The 18,643-nt window shown below is 34.5% G+C and overlaps 1 protein-coding gene across 1 annotated transcript in view; it reads left to right on the plus strand.

Moving 5' to 3' along the window:
• The window catches only part of CDH9 (cadherin 9), a 134,542-nt gene extending 121,204 nt beyond the window's left edge, over positions 1-13,338 (plus strand). The window contains exons 8-12 of the mRNA XM_032337710.1: positions 2,431-2,567; positions 3,010-3,131; positions 6,907-7,024; positions 7,124-7,375; positions 12,425-13,338. Coding sequence (XP_032193601.1) covers positions 2,431-2,567; positions 3,010-3,131; positions 6,907-7,024; positions 7,124-7,375; positions 12,425-12,912 — 1,117 coding nt within the window. The 3' untranslated portion in view covers positions 12,913-13,338. The remainder of the gene's footprint in view (positions 1-2,430; positions 2,568-3,009; positions 3,132-6,906; positions 7,025-7,123; positions 7,376-12,424) is intronic.
• The last annotated feature ends 5,305 nt before the right edge of the window (positions 13,339-18,643 follow it).

The raw sequence follows: 18,643 nt of genomic DNA on the forward strand, positions 1-18,643 counted from the left end.
TTCCAAAGGACAAGAAGGTGAAGGGTCTGGTTTTATATTTTGAGACTAGGTACAGAAAGGAACCTAAAACCAACTATGTAAAGCTTTTAGCTATTCCATATTTGAGATAAATTATATACGGGCGCCTGTGTGCCTCTGGTTAAGTGTCTGCCTTAAGCTCAGGTCACGATCCCAGTGGGATCGAACCCTGCATCAGGCTCCCTCCTCGGCAGAGAGTCTGCTTCTCCCTATGTCCACTGCTCCCTAGTTCTTGTTCTTTTTCTCTCTGCTAATAAATAAATAAAATGTTTTATAAAAATCCAGTATATGTATATATTTTGCCCACATGCTCAAATACTCACTTTGAAATGCTATCTGTCAGTGTGAGAAACTCTTTTGATAAAGTTTAGCAGAAAATAAATCAGGCAAACCCCGTGATGTTAAGCTATTACAATTATTTTGGAAAGCTGAGTTTACTAATGGATCTCTTAATTTCAGTATAGTTCTTATAACAATAGACTACGTCATGGATTCTTTATTAGAACAACCAAGGCAAACAAACAAACAAACAAACAAAAATCAAAGAATTTAGATAAATAGATTTTCATCCAATATTTTTTAAAATTACAAATATTTCATGTTTATAACATTGGCTGCTCAATATCTATTACTTACATGTTTGTCAAAGTCAGTGCCTGATACTGAATATATTACATTTCTAATGGGAGTTGTAATTTCCCAATTCACCAGATCAAAAAGGAGTTCATTTGCTAACTGAAGTTAATAAGATACCTAGAAAAATGAGAACTATACCGGATGCTGTTTAGTCTGTTAGTTTTCTCCTTTTTTTTTTCCTTTTTCTGTCTTTACTCTAATCAGTTTATTCCATTGTATATGACCTTACTGTGTAAGCCTTGTCCATAGGCTTATAACCATGCAATTGGCCTAGGATGTTTGTTAGAAATAAAAATCCAGCTCCAAAACCCGACATACTGAATCAGAATCTGTTCTTAACAAGATCCTAATGTAATTCATTTGAACAGTAATGTTTAAGAAAAACTTGTTTTCCTATACGGCTTAATTAGACACTCAGCAGAAATCTCAAACAGACATAAAGTGTTAGCATAGCCTAATCCGGCCTGACATAATGAAAGGATTTTATTATAAGCTGGTTTTTTAAAAGATCTTTCTTATAAGTATACTGAAGCCTTCCATTGCTGTCATTAAAAATTACCATAAACTTGCTGCTTAAAGCAACTCAAATTTATTGTCTTACCGTTTTATAGGTCAGAGAGCTGGGATGAGTCTCACTGGACTGAAGTCATGGTGTTTATGTGGACAGGGCCACATTCCTGACTGGAAACTGTAGGAGATAAATCGTTTCCTTGCTCACTCAAGTTATTAGCAGATTTCAGTTCTTTGCAGCTGTAGGTCTGAAATTCTTATTTTCTTGCTGTCAGCTCAAGGTTCATTCTGAGTTTCTAGAGCCCACCTGTATTCTTTGGCATGCGGTCCCTTTCCACTGTCCTCAAACCAGCAGTGAGAGGTTAAGTCCTTTTCATACTTTAAATCTCTTTTTTTCCTCCTGTCTTATTTCTCAAGACCCCATCTCTGCCTTTTTCTTGCACTTTAAATGGTTCATATGATTAGTTTAGGCCTATATAGATAATCCAGAATAATCTCCCTTCTTGGTGACTTTAAGCTTAATCACATCTACAAAGTTACTTTCACCTGGTAAAGTAACAGAGTCCCAGGTTTCAGGGATTAGGAGGTGGGCATCCTTTGGGGGAGGCGGGGAGGCATTATTTTGCCAACCACGGAGTGATACAAAGTTTATGATGACATCGTCCATAGCCAGCCTTGAAGAAAAGAGTTATAAAACTCTGTGTAATATGTCATTTCATTTTTATTTGCAATAGCTCAGAGGAATAGATTGGAGGATAACCTTTGATTCATCTGAGATGTTCCTTGAATAGAGGGCCATTCAAGAGCAATGTACTTTACAGCAGCTTTTCTCTATTCACTTACAGTCATAAGGACTCCGTGGACACATGTTCTTATGTTTTTTAGCATAATTTTAATTTATCTAATGCAATTGACTCTATCAAATTTAATATGACTGATTACTATGTTTCAGGCACTGCAACAGGTCTATGATAGGTTAAGCAAATCAAGTGACAATTAAAAACTCATTTAAAGGTTGCCACAAGGACTCAGGAGTATAAATAATAACTCTAAAGTACATATAATCATAGAAGAGTAATGATGGAAAAGGCCAAATATATCAAACGATGTAAATGACAATTATATTAAGCAAAAATTCTTGAAAGTTGTCAGCATTTTACTGGTCATGACTCTATGAGAACATTGCTTAAATTGCCTATAACATTAAGACATAGCAGATGAATTAAGAATCTTAATGCCTAGATTCATGAATCTCTTTTCTGCCAGATACTCTATTGATCGGCATACTGATATGGACCGGATTTTTAGCATTCACTCCGAAAATGGCTCTATTTTCACTTTGAAACCCCTCGATCGGGAATCATCTCCTTGGCACAACATCACCATTACAGCCACAGAAATAAGTGAGTGGGAAATAATCCACCTGAACACTGAAGTGGTAAAATAATAACATTAAGTAGACTCTATTTCTTGAATGATTTTATCATTAGCAACATCAGACTGTGTTGGATACTTGTATTATTTTAATGACTATCGAATATCCACTTTTTAAACTTGATATTCTTTTATGCCTTACTCTAGGATAGAAATACAGTCTAACCTCCTAAAAATAATTAGTCTAGGAAAATTATGTCTGACAAATAATACTTCATTCTCAGTCATATTCTCCTCTTTTTAATCATGCTTTCCATCTGGACCATGTAAGAAAGCTCAACTATTCATCAGCAATCCAATTGAGAAAGTGAATACCACAGAAATGATCTGTTGCTAAGTTACAAATGGGGTGAGTGGTATCACCGCTTCTCTGGAAATGAGCCTGAAGTCTTACTCGTGTTCTCGTTGCAGATAACTCAAAACAAAGTAGCCACATCCCTGTCTTCATCAGAATTCTAGATATAAATGACCATGCTCCGGAATTTGCCATGTACTATGAAACATTTGTTTGTGAAAATGCAAAACCTGGGCAGGTAAATACAATTATTATAAACTTTAAAAATGTATCTCCTCTTCACAACGGCAGATAACATTATATTAATTCACTCGCACCAACTTTTTTTTATGCAAACCCTCATCAATCCTCTTGGTCACATGTTCATCTACCCTTACCAAAACACTCACAGTGATCTAATCAGTTGACTTCTGAAGTTGTTCTTATTATGAAAGTCATATGTCATAGGAAAAGTTTTAATATATGCTTTAATTTATATACTGGGTATATAATGAATATATATATATATGGAAAGTTCTTCCCTGGATTCATAATTATGCTGATACTGAGTTATATTCAAGAATAGAATGGAAATATATTACTAAATAAAACATGAAGAATGAAAATGAAATTGTTCTGGGTTAGCATAAAGGGAATCACAATAATTGTCTCATTGATTATATTTTTCCTCTTTTAATCTCAGGCAGGATATTTTGGTTGGATAAATTATACTTTGTGATTTTTCAACTTTCACATTATTGAGATAAAATGAGATTGTACAAGAGTCACAAAGTCCTCTTGCAAAGTCCCCCTAATATATAAGAGACCTCTAAAGTAAGTTTAAGCAAATGCAGAGTATGTTCATTTTTGGCACTACTATGGTATTTTATAAATGACAGCTACTGCACAAATTTCACAGAAAGAAATTTTAACAAGTTATTTAGATACTCCTTTAAAGAAAAAGTAGATAGATGTTAAGAATCATATATAATTCTATTGTGTCTATTTAAATATAGAAAATAAAAGTGAAGTACTATCTTCCTCTTCTTCTCCAGTGAGGATTGCAATGGACCAAATGTTCATCTGAAGCCCTAGCCCCCAATATGGCTATATTTAGCGATGGAGCTTCTAAGGAAGCAATGAATGTTAAATGAGATCCTAAGGTTGGGGCTTTGATTGGAGAGGATTAATGTCCTTCAAAGGAGAGACACCAGAGAGATCACGGTCTCTCTCTCTCCTTGCACACACTCAAAGGAAAGGCAATGTGAGAAGGTAGCAAAGATGTCTGCAGGCCAGAAAGAGAGCTCTCATCAAAAACCTGCTAAGCTGGCACCTTGATCTCAGACTTCCAGTCTCCAGAACTGTGAGAAAATAAATTTCCGTTATTGAAACCATCCAGGCTGCAGTGATTTTCATGGCAGCCCAAACAAGCAGACCAAGACAGAGATTCCACTTGCATACACAAGAATAAAGATGGGGTATTGTCATTATTTGCCAAAAAGAATCAGTTATTTGGATTAAAAATTGTTTTTCTTTTTTTTCACTTTGCAACATGTAATGGACATACTCTCAATTTAGTACATGATTCTTTTTAATTTGATGCTGAATTTTTACAGTACAGCTATACATTAGGTCATTCAACTATCCACTTACTAACAGAAATTTGGTTTATAAACACAATGTTACTCTAGCAGATAGCACTATAATGAGCATTATAATACATTTCTATTTATACACTACCTGGTACTCTTTTCCTTTGATACAACCTTTGAAGCAAGAATAATTAAACTGTATATATAAATACTCACCAATGCCTCCGAACAGCTTCCCAAATAGGTCATTTACCTAGTGTTTTGCCTATTTATTGGAACACTAGACTTTAAGTGTCCACCCAATGTTAATATCTCATAATAATTTTAACATGGATTCTTCCCAAATTATTCAGGCTGAACATTTTTTCATAAATGTGTGGCCATTTTAAAATAATCTTCACAGATGTATTAGTTTCCTAAGGCTACTATGAGAAACTACCACAAACTAGAGAGCTTAAAATAACAGAGATGTGGTCTCCCACAGTTCTGGAGGCTAGAGGTCTGAAATCAATGGTGTCAACAGTCTGTCCTCTCTGTAAAGACTCTAGGAGAGGACTCTGTTTCCTAACTTCTGGAATTGCCAGAAATCACTGGCATTCCTTGGATTCTAAGAATTACTCCAAATCTCTGTGCACACTGTCCCATGACATTCATTTTCTATTTCTCTGTATCCACATTTCCCTCATCTTATGAGACTCCATTCATTGGTTTAGGGCCCACACTAATTGTACGGCATCATCTTAACTTGATGGCATCTACAAAGAGTCTGTTTCCAAATAAGATCACATTCACAGGTACTGGGAATTAGGATCTGAACATATATTTTGGAGAGACAAGTCAATTGACAACAGCATATACATAGTCTTGACTTATTTGCCTGTTAATATGCTTTTCTTCTGGTGACCCATGTGAGCAATTGATACACATTAAAATTAGTATTTGACAATGATAAAGTATATTGATATTAACTAATAATTATTTTAATATATACTATTAAAATTTCTGTCACTGCTCATACACTTGGTGGAAATCGATTTGCTTGTTGAAATTAACAAGGCTGAAAATATAGTTTAAGCTTACTGATATGTATTCTCTGTTAAAATATGCATAAACAGTGGCTCACCTAATCATTTTAAGAACTCAGCCATATAACCATAGGACTGATGTTGTATGTCTAAAATATTCCTAAAAATTAGACATATCATTGCCAATCTGGAACAGGAGGTTAAACAAAAGTATTTAAGTACTAAAAGTATTTTTTTCTAGGTCATGACCCAATTTCCTAAAGAGAAAATGTGCATTATATTTGTATTAATAATTGTGCACCTTCAGAAGCATTGTATAAACAAAAGTAAGGTTCCATGACACTCTGCCAATAAAATGAATGAAATCCTAGTTAATATTAAATTAAAGGGGAAACGGTATTGACTAGTGAGTACTCAGGTTAGTATGGCTGTAGAGGGTACACAATAACCGAGACAATAGGTATGTCAAACTGCTGTGAGATTCCAATAATTGTTCATCACAGAAGTTGCACTGTTACACCGGAAGTGGTGCAACTCTTTTTGTGGAAAAGAAATCTGAAAGTAAGAGTAATTAAATGGCTGTTGATTTCAAGTCACACCAGATTGCAGACCCATGACTAGAAAAACAAGCACCCCGATGTGTAGTGCTTTTCCCCTATAAAATGCTCAATGGGATTTTTCTGACTGACTTGTTATTTGCTGCTCCCTCTTCACAGTAAGGCACACAGTGAGTACAGTTAAGAGGTGTTGTAATTTCTCAACTTTGACCTAATTTTATGAAATATTAAAGGCATTATTTGTATATCTTCCTACACTTTACAGATATCATTAAAAGAAAAACCAAAACTTTGAATAAAATATGCAATATGATCGTAGTCAGATTGTCCTATCGCTTTAGAATCTTTTGCTTTCTGGTATTATGTACCATATTGCTTATTTTTCCAAAACTATATTTATAGTGTTCTTGATCTGTAGGAGTAGCTGTGCTAATCACTTTTGTTTTTTTAAAAAATGCATCTGTTATGTTCTCTGCCTTTGAGACAATTGTTAGTAGAGACAACAGATTAGTAATTAATTATTAATAAAACAGACTGGTGCTTTCTAACAATGTTAAAAAAAGATAGATGTTGGAGGGATTAAATTGTTCTTTGAGGTTGGATATTCCAGGGGCCAAGAATCAGAAAGTGATCATAGAGACACCTCACACAGTCATACTTGATGAACATATTTTAACCTTAACTGATTGTTACACTACACTGAACCATAAAAAGCTTTGGCATAATTTCTGAAAATGGCCTGTTCTTTCTTTCTTTAATGTCAATGATATCTTTAAAACACAAACACTGACTTAAAATGTCCTATAACAACAAGAGTTGCTTTTCGTTGTGCCTTATTTAATTTATTGATTTGGTTTCAGTTGATTCAGACTGTCAGTGTCATGGACAAAGATGACCCTCCCCGAGGCCACAAATTTTTCTTTGAACCGGTACCAGAATTTCCTCTCAATCCGAACTTCACCATTGTAGATAATAAAGGTATAGAACATTTTTTAAGCGAAAACTGAGACCTTCAGATGCAAAATTAAAAACTGGTCTGAGTTTTTTCTCCCTCACTTTTTTTTTTTTGCCCCCTAGATAATACAGCAGGAATCATGACTCGAAAGGATGGTTACAGCCGCAACAAAATGAGCACCTATCTGCTGCCGATTTTAATCTTTGACAATGATTATCCAATTCAGAGCAGTACGGGCACACTCACTATCCGCGTGTGCGCCTGTGACCATCAAGGAAACATGCAGTCCTGCAATGCAGAGGCCTTGGTCCTAGCAGCTGGCCTGAGCACGGGGGCCCTCATCGCCATCCTTCTTTGTGTCGTCATCCTACTTGGTAAGCCCCACTTCCGAATGCTCACTTCGCTCTCCTAAGTCTCTCCCTTCTCGTTCAGGGATGCTGCAACCAAATAGCACACTTCTTTAAGGCTAACGGTTGAAATAGTTAACTTTTTATAAAATGGTTCTTTCTATTAGAAAAAAAAATGAGTTCTCTCTGAGACAGGTCTAGCTTTCCAGAGATTAAAAAACAGATAAGGGCGCCTGGGTGGCTCAGTTGCTTGAGTGACTGCCTTCGGCTCAGGTCATGATCCCGGAGTCCTGGGATCGAGTCCCACATCAGGCTCCCAGCTCCATGGGGCGTCTGCTTCTCCCTCTGACCTCCCCTCTCATGATCTCTCACTCTGTCTCTCTCTCTCAAATAAATAAATAAAATCTTAAAAAAAAAAAAGATAATAGCTAGTGCTATATACACATATACAGACACATATTTTAAATCTATTTTATATAATACTGCTTAATGCTAATGAACCATGGCCACTGTTCTAAGATATTTAATTTTATAACTGATTTAATTTTCATATCAACTGTGTAAGATAAATACTTTGATTCTTCTCAAGAAAGACTAACATATAAATTCACTCATTTAGAAAGGTTTTAACGAGCATTCAAACTCAGATAAGTCTATTTCAGAATTTTCCTTCTAAACCATTATTCTCAAAAACAAAGACTACCTTTACTAATAAAACTACATACAAAATTACTAATAAAACTACTAAACAAAATTACTAATATACAAAATATTAAATTGTGTATATTAGACACTTAATTGGCAAGTGCATTTAAATTGTCAAGATATGATAAACTTTTTATTCATGTAATTTGTGAAACATAGGTGTAAAATAAAAGTTTAAGTTTATTTTTTAAAAATATCACTATGACATTGTGGTCATACCTAGTCCCGCAATGTATTCTAAAGTCATGCTTTCAATAGCAAATGTTTTATTTGAGCATGCCCTCACAGGACAACAATTTAATTCAATTAAACAGTTGTTCCACTGTAAAACATTCCCCCCAAAATTGTTTCCATCAAATATTCATCCAAAATGCTTATGCTTAGGGCGTGAGAGGCAGCCAAATTTATGTTCCAGTGCTCATATGTGCTGGCTCCTTTTCACTGCAAATCCTTTCAAGCTATCTGGATGAAATCCCTTTGGCCAGATACCCTTGCAGGACTTCAGTGGGGGACTGATGAAAAGTGAGGGGAAAACATTTGTCTCAGCTAAAGTGATCCAACTATTTAGAAAAACATTTTCTCAGGGTGCTTTAGAATATTCATACCACCAATCCACATCTCAGAACTGCTGCTGGAAAGTTCAGCTCTTCTGTAAAATATTTTTGTCTCCCCACGGAAAATAAATTTTGGCTCCCCTTTCGGCTAAGTGCTCCTGATACTATACTTTATTTGCTCACACAGTTCTACTTTCCTAATTTCTAACAACATGGAAATACCTATATTACAAATTGGATTTTTAACATTTCTATATTAAGATAATACACACAGACATAAAGATAAGCATGCGCAAATTGGGGGAACAAAAGCACCCCCAAAACAAGCTGAGATACCATAACATTAGGAAACTAAACTGCATTATGCAGAAATCCTAGAAGGCTGTTTCATTATTCTGAGAAGTCTTCCCCCTTTCTTCCCTTCTACCTTCCCAACTGGCTGCTTATATATGGAGTGTTTTTCTATTATTTTACTTTAAAATTGGTTCTAATGCAGGTTTTGTTATCACACTTCCTAAAGCATTTTTGCTGTGATTTCTTCTTTTCTTTAAGTTTTTATTCAAATTCAACTTAGTTAACATACAGTGTAATATTAGTTTCAGGTGTACAATGTAGTGATTCAACCTTCCATACAACACCCAGAGCTCATCACAGCAAGTGCCCGCCTTCACCCCCATCACCCATTTAACTTATCCCCTTCCCCACCTGTCTTCCAGCATCTCTCAGTGTGTTCTCTATAGTATGAGTCTGTATTATGTATGGTTTGCTTCCCTCTTTTGTTCATCTGTTTTGTTTCTTAAATTCCACATATGAACGAAACCACATGGTATTTGTCTTTCTCTGACTTATTTCACTTAGCATAATACTCTCTAGCTCCATCCATGTCATTGCAAATGACAGGATTTCATTCTTTTTTATGTCCGAGTAATAGCCACAGTATAGATATATACCACCTCTTTATCCATTTGTCAGATACTTGCACTGTTTGCATAATTTGGCTATTGTGGATAATGCAGCTATACACTGTGGTGCATATATCCCCTCGAATTAGTATTTTTGTATCCTCTGGTAAATACCTAATAGTGTAATTGCTGGATCATAGGGTAGTTCTATTTTTAACTTGTACTGTTTTCCAGAGTGGCTACCCCAGTCTGTATTCCCACCAACACTGCACAAGCGTTCCCCTTCTCCACATCCTCGCCAGCAACTGTTGTTTGCACACAGTTACTAAATTTCTAAGTTTCTATAGTAAAGAGAGACTACTCTTAGCAGGAGAGTGATATAGCATGGACAATGATACTTTAAACCTACCCATTAGAGTCTGAAGAAATGTAGTTCTTAGAGTTTGTCTATGTTACAAGGCAAAGTCAAAGACTAAAACCTGAGGCAGGACTTTTATAATTTTTTTGGTTCCTTAAGACACCTTGGGAGTCAGAGGAAGCTTATGGGAACTATTTAGAATAATAATTTAAATTAATGTATCAGACAAAATGTATCAGATGTATCAGACAAAAGGAAATGTGTGCATCCAATTAAACAAGAAATAAAAGCAAAATGTGCTTATTGTCATATGTACCCTGTTCTAGTGCAAGTCTAATGATCATTTGAGATATGTCATAACTAAAATGCAATATAAAATATCCCTGCTTTCTAGTAATTTAATAGTCACACATAACTCTTACTATCACTATAGTAACTGTATATTCTGATATTCAAAATAGAAATAAATTTCAGTTACAGATTAATGAACATAATAATACACTTTTTCTATTCCTTATCTTAACCTTTCTAAATTCCATTCAATAAATAACCTCAGGCTGGGGAAACAAAGTAGCTGATTTTGACCCAACAGAGGAGAAAAAAAACTTAGAATATTCTAAGGTTCACTTGTGGGAGTTAATAAATATTATATTAGCTAAGAAACCCTTAAAACAATTTGACTATATTGTTGTTCTTTTATAGTGAGAATTTATAAAAATTTTGAGAAAAGTAGAGAATTTATAAATTAATTTAATATTAAATTTAGAAGGGGCATTTTTTTACACCATGATTCACTAGATTGGTGGGTTTCAGATCTATCTTGGAATTAATTAACTTATTTTCATCCTTTAATAGGGAAGAGTACAAATATGTTCCATTTTTATTGAAAAAGTCTCTTTTTTTTAATTGTCTCCAAGATGATTCTGAATATAATACCTCAGCACCCATAACCTATTCTGTGGAGGTTAACTGAAGATGCTTCAAATGAATTTTTTTTAATTCTTTCTACCAATTAGTAGGAGCTAAGGAAAGTGTGTTGGTCAATATGATAATAGCATTGGACAGGCTTTTAATGGAGTTATAAGGCACTCAAAGGCCTTGGTGAAATGTGGTCTTAATGTAAATGAGTTTGCTTTGTGTAATTACAATACAAAAATTGAGAAAAGAAATGGCAGGTTTTGAGCCAACATTTTCTTCTTTTTTATTAAAACAGAAATAGTATTGACAAAACATTTAGCTGCCCAAAGTAAGGGGAACCTGTTTTTTATTTCCCCCATGCAATGTGCAAGGGTGCTTTAGCGGAATTAACTTTATTTCCTAACATTTCTTATATATAAAATTAGGGACTTGGTCCATTTCCAATGAGAAACTTATATCCTGGGTATCATGTGGTTTTTTTTTTCATATTTTTAAGTGCATGTGTAAATTGCAGAGCATATTTATTTTGCATACATTCACTGTCACATATACACATATGTTAAATTTCAGTAATATAGAAAAAACAAGAAAGTATATTCTCTGTGGGGAAGTTCACAGTTAGCCTGATACTATGGGTATGTAAATAATAAAAACAATACATTGAATAGTGAATAGAGGGATTATAATTAACATATTAGCCAGAAAGTTCCAAAGCAACTGTATATGTCAAGGAAATCTTCAGTAACCAGATAATTCGTCTGAGCTGTCTTGTAAGACGAGTACAGGTTAAAGACAAGTTAGACTGAATTTTATATTGTCATTTATAGAGTTATAGTTCAGATTTTAAGTAGGCTTTCAACACCAAGTCAATAAAGGAATTTAAACAGATTTGAGCAGGGGGATGGGAGGATGTGTGAGTCCAGTGATGGGTATGAAGAAGGGCACGGACTGCACGGAGCACGGGGTGTTATATGCAAACAAAGAATCATGGAACACTACATCGAAAACTAATGATGTCCTGTACGGTGACTAACATAACATAATAAAAATAAGTAAAAAATAAACAGATATGAGCTACTGGAAGGAATTAGATCAGTAGCATGTATATATTTACGTGTATCTATACACACATATCTATATGCATATGTGTAATATATGCACATACATAATGCATACATATGCATATATGTGAATAATGTTTTGTATATATACCCGTGAGTCATTAAGAAAATATTAAATTGGTGCTCAATTTCTCTTGGAATACTAATGACTGTAGTTTTAGAATTTTATTGTGTTTAAGCAAGCTTACTGTTGAGAGGAATGAGGAATCACATAATTAACAGTTGGCTAAATGAATTAGCCATAACTGAAAAAGGCCTTTGCAATGTCAGAAATCTAAGGATAGGAGTCTTGAAAGTAAATAAAGGGATTGTAGTATCTATTGCTTTACCAATGCAGAACATTTAGTCATTGGCCCAAGGCACCCTGTATCTGCGTAGGGTAGTTACTCTGTCCAAATAAATCTCAGCATCTCATACCACACAAACGTCCTTCAGCAAAGTGTGCTATATTTAATTTAAACCTGAATCATGGAATCTCACTATTTTCTCTTTGTTGTTGTTGTTGTTGTTGTTCATAGTTTTAGTTGTACTGTTTGCTGCACTGAAGAGGCAGAGGAAAAAGGAACCTCTGATCATTTCAAAAGACGATGTCCGGGACAACATCGTGACCTACAATGATGAAGGGGGCGGGGAAGAAGATACCCAAGCTTTTGACATTGGCACATTAAGGAACCCAGAAGCAAGAGAAGACAGTAAACTTAGAAGGGATGTAATGCCTGAAACTATATTTCAGATAAGGAGGACTGTGCCTCTGTGGGAAAATATTGATGTACAAGATTTTATCCACCGAAGATTAAAAGAAAATGACTCAGACCCAAGTGCACCACCGTATGATTCACTGGCAACATATGCCTATGAAGGGAATGATTCCATTGCAGATTCACTCAGTTCTTTGGAGTCTCTCACAGCAGATTGTAACCAAGATTATGATTACCTCAGCGACTGGGGGCCTCGTTTTAAAAAGCTTGCCGATATGTATGGGGGTGATGACAGCGACCGAGATTAAGAGTATTGTAGGACTTGATCCATGTTTTTGGAAGTACTCTCCTTGTTACTAGATTGAGTGGCCCGCATTCTCTTCCTTGGAGGAAATTCTTAAAAATTTGAAATTACAAACAATACGTAGGTGTTGTCTTAGTAAGGGTTTGCTTAATCAGTAAGTTTCTGTGAATGAATACGAATGATATAGATTTTTTAAAAAAGTAATAATAACCAGTTCACTCTCTTTGCCTAACAATCTCTGAAGGAAAGTATATCACATCAATAATCAATAAAAATTACATAAAAGGCTTTTTGTGCCTTTCCTTAACTATAAAGACTTTATAAATGTTTTCTTAACTGACTTACAGTCACCTTTACTATTAAACATTGTGCAACTGCTTTGTAAATTAATATGAAAAAGTATATCCCTAAAGAAATAGGAATGACTATTACTGCCATATTTATTTAGTTGAAGAATGTCTTTGTGTTAATTCATTCATATTTTTATAAATGTATATTTATATTTTTGTATTTTTATGAAATAAACTAGTATTTATAAAAATAAATATCATTTTATTTAATTTCTAGAAGCAGTTCTGCTCTCACTTATATCAGAAATTTTTTACATCTTTATAGGCAAAACAAGATTCACTCAGGGAAAAAAAACAGTTAAGTTACTGCATGTGATTTAGAATTAGAATGTAGCAAGACTGTAAAAGAGCTTTAGTATAAGTAATGATGTTTTTCTTCTGCTACTTAAATATGGAAAAGGGTTTATTGAACCACTCATATCTACCCATCGATAAGATGTGAGATTTCTGAAATACAAACTATTATAAATATGCTTGGAAATGATTAACTTTTTTGTATACTGTTTTTTTTTTTTCTGTAGAATCAACCAGTGAATTTTATTGGAGAGTGTATGAAGTGTATGTAAGGAATGTTATGCAGATAACAAAAAAATCTAAATCACTCTTCCTTCAATAGAATAGTTTTCAGAACGAAAAGTAATAGTTCTGATTTTTTTTCTCCACAATCAGGTAATTCATGGGATATAATCTGGGTGACATTTAAAATGTGTATCAACAGAGAGGAGTTTGGGGTTTTTTTAATTGAAAATTTGACTGAGGAGATTCAAAGTCACTGTATATTTGAGAAAATCTCAAAAGAACTAGTGACATGTCCATTGGAGATAAGAAGCCTTAGGGAATGTGAAGTTTTACTAATGATGGGACTTGTCCAGAAAACAGAATACACATGGGAAAGAAAGAGAAGAGAGAAAGGAAGAATTGTACATAATAATTATTAGTAAATCTTTAAAAGACTTCCAGAAAACTTGCCTTGGTTTAATCTGGAGGATAAAACCTAAACCAAAAGATAGAAACTTCATAAGGAAGTAGCATGTTCCTCTTTTTCTGTGCCATGAATTAACCTTTTCTTTCCCTTTTATTATTCATCTTTAAAGGAGCAAATGTCATGCCCAGGGCGATTCCTAGAGTGGAATTTATATAGAAATTTAACATCAGCTAGTCTGTTACCAAGTCTTTTTAAAGAGCAAATATCAATTATGAGCAAACTTACGTATTTTGTTAGTATGTTATAAAGTTTTTGAAGACCATTTCAACATCTTTACCACCAGAGGCTAACACATATTTAATGCTGAGAAAATAAGACATACTTCGCACTTAGGAAATATTTGAAGTACTTCTAATCATTGGAATTTCCCAGAAAAGGGCAAGTTTTTAGTTTTAGTTTTCATTTAGAAAGTCTTAGTTTTCACTTTAGAAGGTAATTCGTTTTCCCATTGCTAGAGTTATTTCAGCACGAATCAGACAAATATTTGAGAAGGATGATACTGAGTGGCCTAAAGTAGTAAAAACAAAAACAAAAAAATGAATTCGGTATCTGTTCAGACCTCTTATAATCACTTTATTCTACAATCACTAGAAGAGTAGGAGGCAATAAGTTAGCAAATTAAAAAGAGGCGTGTAATGACTATGTGCAACACCTGCTTTTTAAAATTATGTTGAGTCAGAAAAGGGAAATTGATAGTCACATGTGCCTGGGTTTACCACGCTTTAAATACTAAGCGCATCACCATAAACCAAGTTACCTGAAAGTTGTAAACCTACAAATCCTATGAGAAAATCATATTGCGACTACACAGAATAAGACACATGAAATTTTTAAGCTTGATTATGAAGAAGAGTTCATTTGACTACTGTTTTTCAGCACTTTAATAAAACTGGTTTGAGTTCTCCCTTTCCTGGATCTGAGAATGACTGATAAACTGAGTGTTTATGAGGACAGAGCCAACTGCTTTCATTCTTAATAAGTATATGACTATTTCTGCTATAAATCAAAGAGTAGGATTTGATCAAAATTACCAGATCTGTGAAATACTAACACTTCCTATAGTTTTCTAATAATCTATGACATTCTTATAATGGGAAAAATGCGCTTAGATGTCTCATCAGCTTTTTAAATTTCCTCATGAACTGTGGCATTGGTAAAATTTGAGTGAAATTAATTCCTAATGTATTTACTTTCCAAACAAAATAAATCAGCTAGCTTTGACTGTTTAAACTTAAGATAGAATTGAAGCTAGTTTAGTCACCATTTTTTCCAAATACAATTAAAACTTAATCCTTGTTTTAATTTGTATATTCAACAATTTTCAGAATTATATGTTTATATTTATGTTTGAAAGTTTTTTTCAGAGAGAGGAAACTATCTACATTATTTGAACTTTAATAAGTAGTCTGGAGAGTATTACCTTCTACACTACTCTCAGGCATATGAAATAGATTTCAGTGATTTAAAAATCAATTTAGTAAAGAAAAATAACCAGCATTAACAACAAGAGCAAGCAAACAAATAAGAAAAAAAAAGTAAGCACCAGAGCTGGCTTGCAGATCCTTTATTATGCTGGTTATTCTTTTACTTTCCTCACTCTCCCTAACTGGCTTTCTAACTCTATTTTAGAGTGGTCCACGTCCTCATCTTTCTTTTCTTTTTTTTTTTTTTAATTTAAATTTTGGCTCTTAGTGATGTATCCACCCTCCCAGTTATGACATATGTATCTATATCAATATCTATGTAGACATATGGACATATCAATACAGAGATAAATTGAAAATACCCAAACAAAGACCTCATCTCTGCCTCATTTTTACAATCCAAACACATTTCCAACAAACTATTCTACATTTCCACTTGGATGCCTAATTAAGTAGGGTACACCCTAATTCTAACCTCCAGTTTTCATCCCTAAATCTGCTCTACTCTCAACTTGGCCCAAGTTGATAGAAAGAAGGCAAGAAAGAAAGAAGGAGGGAAGGAAGAAAAAGAAAGAAAGAAAGAAAGAAAGAAAGAAAGAAAGAAAGAAAGAAAGAAAGAAAGGAAGGAAGGAAGGAAGGAAGGAAGGAAGGAAGAAAGAAAAAGAAGAGCGAGCGAGCGAGCAATAACATCTTACTCACTTGTCCAGGCCAAAAATCTTGAAGTCATCCTTCATCCCTATTATTCTATAATCCTTCATATCCTATATTTGGGAAATCCTATAGACTATACCTTCAAAATTTGTCTGGTATAGCGTTTTTTTTTTTAAGATTTTATTTATTTATTTGACAGAGAAAGACAGTAAGAGAGAAAGAAAGAGAAAGATCACAAGGAAGGGGAGTAGCAGAGGGAGAGGAAGAAGCAGGGTCTCCACTGAGTAATGAGCCCCATGCAGGGCTGGGTTCCAGGAACTTGGGATCATGACCTGAGCTGAAGGCGGAGGCTTCATGACTGAGCCACGCAGGCGTCCCTAGAATGATTTTTTTCTTCACATCCCCTGCTAGAATCCTGGCCTAAAAGGCTTATCTGGATTATTGCAGTGTACTTCTAACTGTTCTTTCTGACTAGCTTTTGCCCCTACTGTCTATTTTGAACACAGACTACAGAATGGGTTGCATTTCTTGAGCTCACCCCCTTCCTTCCTTCTTCCCTCCCTCCCTGCCTTCCTTACTCCCTTTTAATTAAGTGTGAGCCTCTCATTTCTCTATTCAAAATTTATCAACTGCTCTTCACAGTGAAAGTCAGTCCTCACAAAGGATCTACCACGTCACAGATCAAGTGCTCATTACCTCTTTGATCTTATTCTCTATTTCCTTAACACATTTTACTTTACTTATTCTGGACCCCTTGTTGTTCCTTAAAAATGCTAAGCATTTTCCCTTTGAACTAACTTATCACTATTCTTGGAATTATTTTCCCCCAGATACCCATGAAGTTAACCATAGGTCTTCCTGCAAGTCCTGGTTAAAATACCCCTTTTAAAACTATAATCCCCCAAACCCATTTCTCTTTTCCCAACCTGTTAAAAAATATATATTTTCCACAGCAAATATTGCCACTGAACATGATACATAATTTGTTTATTATTTAATTTTTTCATCTGCCCACTTCTACTAGAATGATTGTTGGTTCACAACTGGCTCCTCTACACAGAGGGAAAGGGGAGATGGAAGAAAGAGGCGGGCCACTCCAGATTGGTAGGTGGCAGCTTTAATAAGGAAGGGACCTTACATCTGAAGCTTGTCTTGGGCAGCAACAGGACATGTAGATCTCTGCCCTTGCCTGCCAGAATCTTCAATGTTTATACAGAGGATTTAACTGAATTCAGTCATACACTTAGTCTAGATAGTCTCAGATACTCCCTCCTCTCTTAAGGCTGTATTACTGAAACAACTCCTAGTGTGGAAATGGTGGGAAGAAGGTACATTCCAAGGACAGGGGAGGGTTGTGTGAGCAGCTACTGACTCCCCAGAGTCCAGTCTTTGGGACAACCTGAGGTCACATCCTCTCAATGACCTCCTCCAAATACCTGGTCCCCAAATCATACCTTATTGACATGCAGCAAATATTTGTTAAAGGTTAAGTGACATGCTCGATATTTAGATTTGACACTTTTCTTAATTTGGTAAAATATTATAAATATAGAGGAGATTAAAATAAAACAAATGTAAACAAAAAAGAATTATACTCAAATTCATAACAATGTACATGCTTTCAACACAGTATTGATTATGGCCTAAATTGTTAAATCTAGTTACTGTATGCTGAATTCTGGTTGATCATAATTAGGTCACTATTTAAAAAGATCTTTTCAAAATTACAGAAAAGCACGACTAATTTTTTTCAGTTTTTAAAAAAAGCCTTATTAAACTAAAATTGTATTTGATGATCTGTGCTTCTAAAAGAATATGGTCTTGGGATTTTACTGGATTTCAGGCCATCAGTTCTAAATGTCAGAATCAAAACACAAGCCAACACAAAAAATGAATCAAATAAATAGCCTTATCCCTTCAGTTTTAATTATCCTTATAATCACCTACTTATTGGGCTGTTCTTGGTTCTCTTGTCTCACACTTGGTAATAGTTTGTGAGTAAAGGCAAGCTGAACAATGCTATGAACATGTTTTCTTACTATGTTTAATTTCATTATAAATTTCAGTAATAATGTGTATTTTTTAAATAAATATTGTTTGATAATGGTTTATATGGAATAGGAAACCAGCCATTTAAGCCATTATGTTAAAACTAGCAGTGTAGACATTGGGCCTTATCCTATCTGCAGTCTTTGTTATAGTTGTTGTTTGACGGAATATTATTACCTAATATATTATTAAGAAACAAAAATCACCATAGTATTGCTAGCATTTAAAAGTCAAGATAGTTCCCTCATAAATAATTCCCTCTCAATTTTCTTATGG

This window comes from Mustela erminea, chromosome 3 (assembly GCF_009829155.1).
Source record: "Mustela erminea isolate mMusErm1 chromosome 3, mMusErm1.Pri, whole genome shotgun sequence".
NCBI classification, from domain to species: domain Eukaryota; kingdom Metazoa; phylum Chordata; class Mammalia; order Carnivora; family Mustelidae; genus Mustela; species Mustela erminea.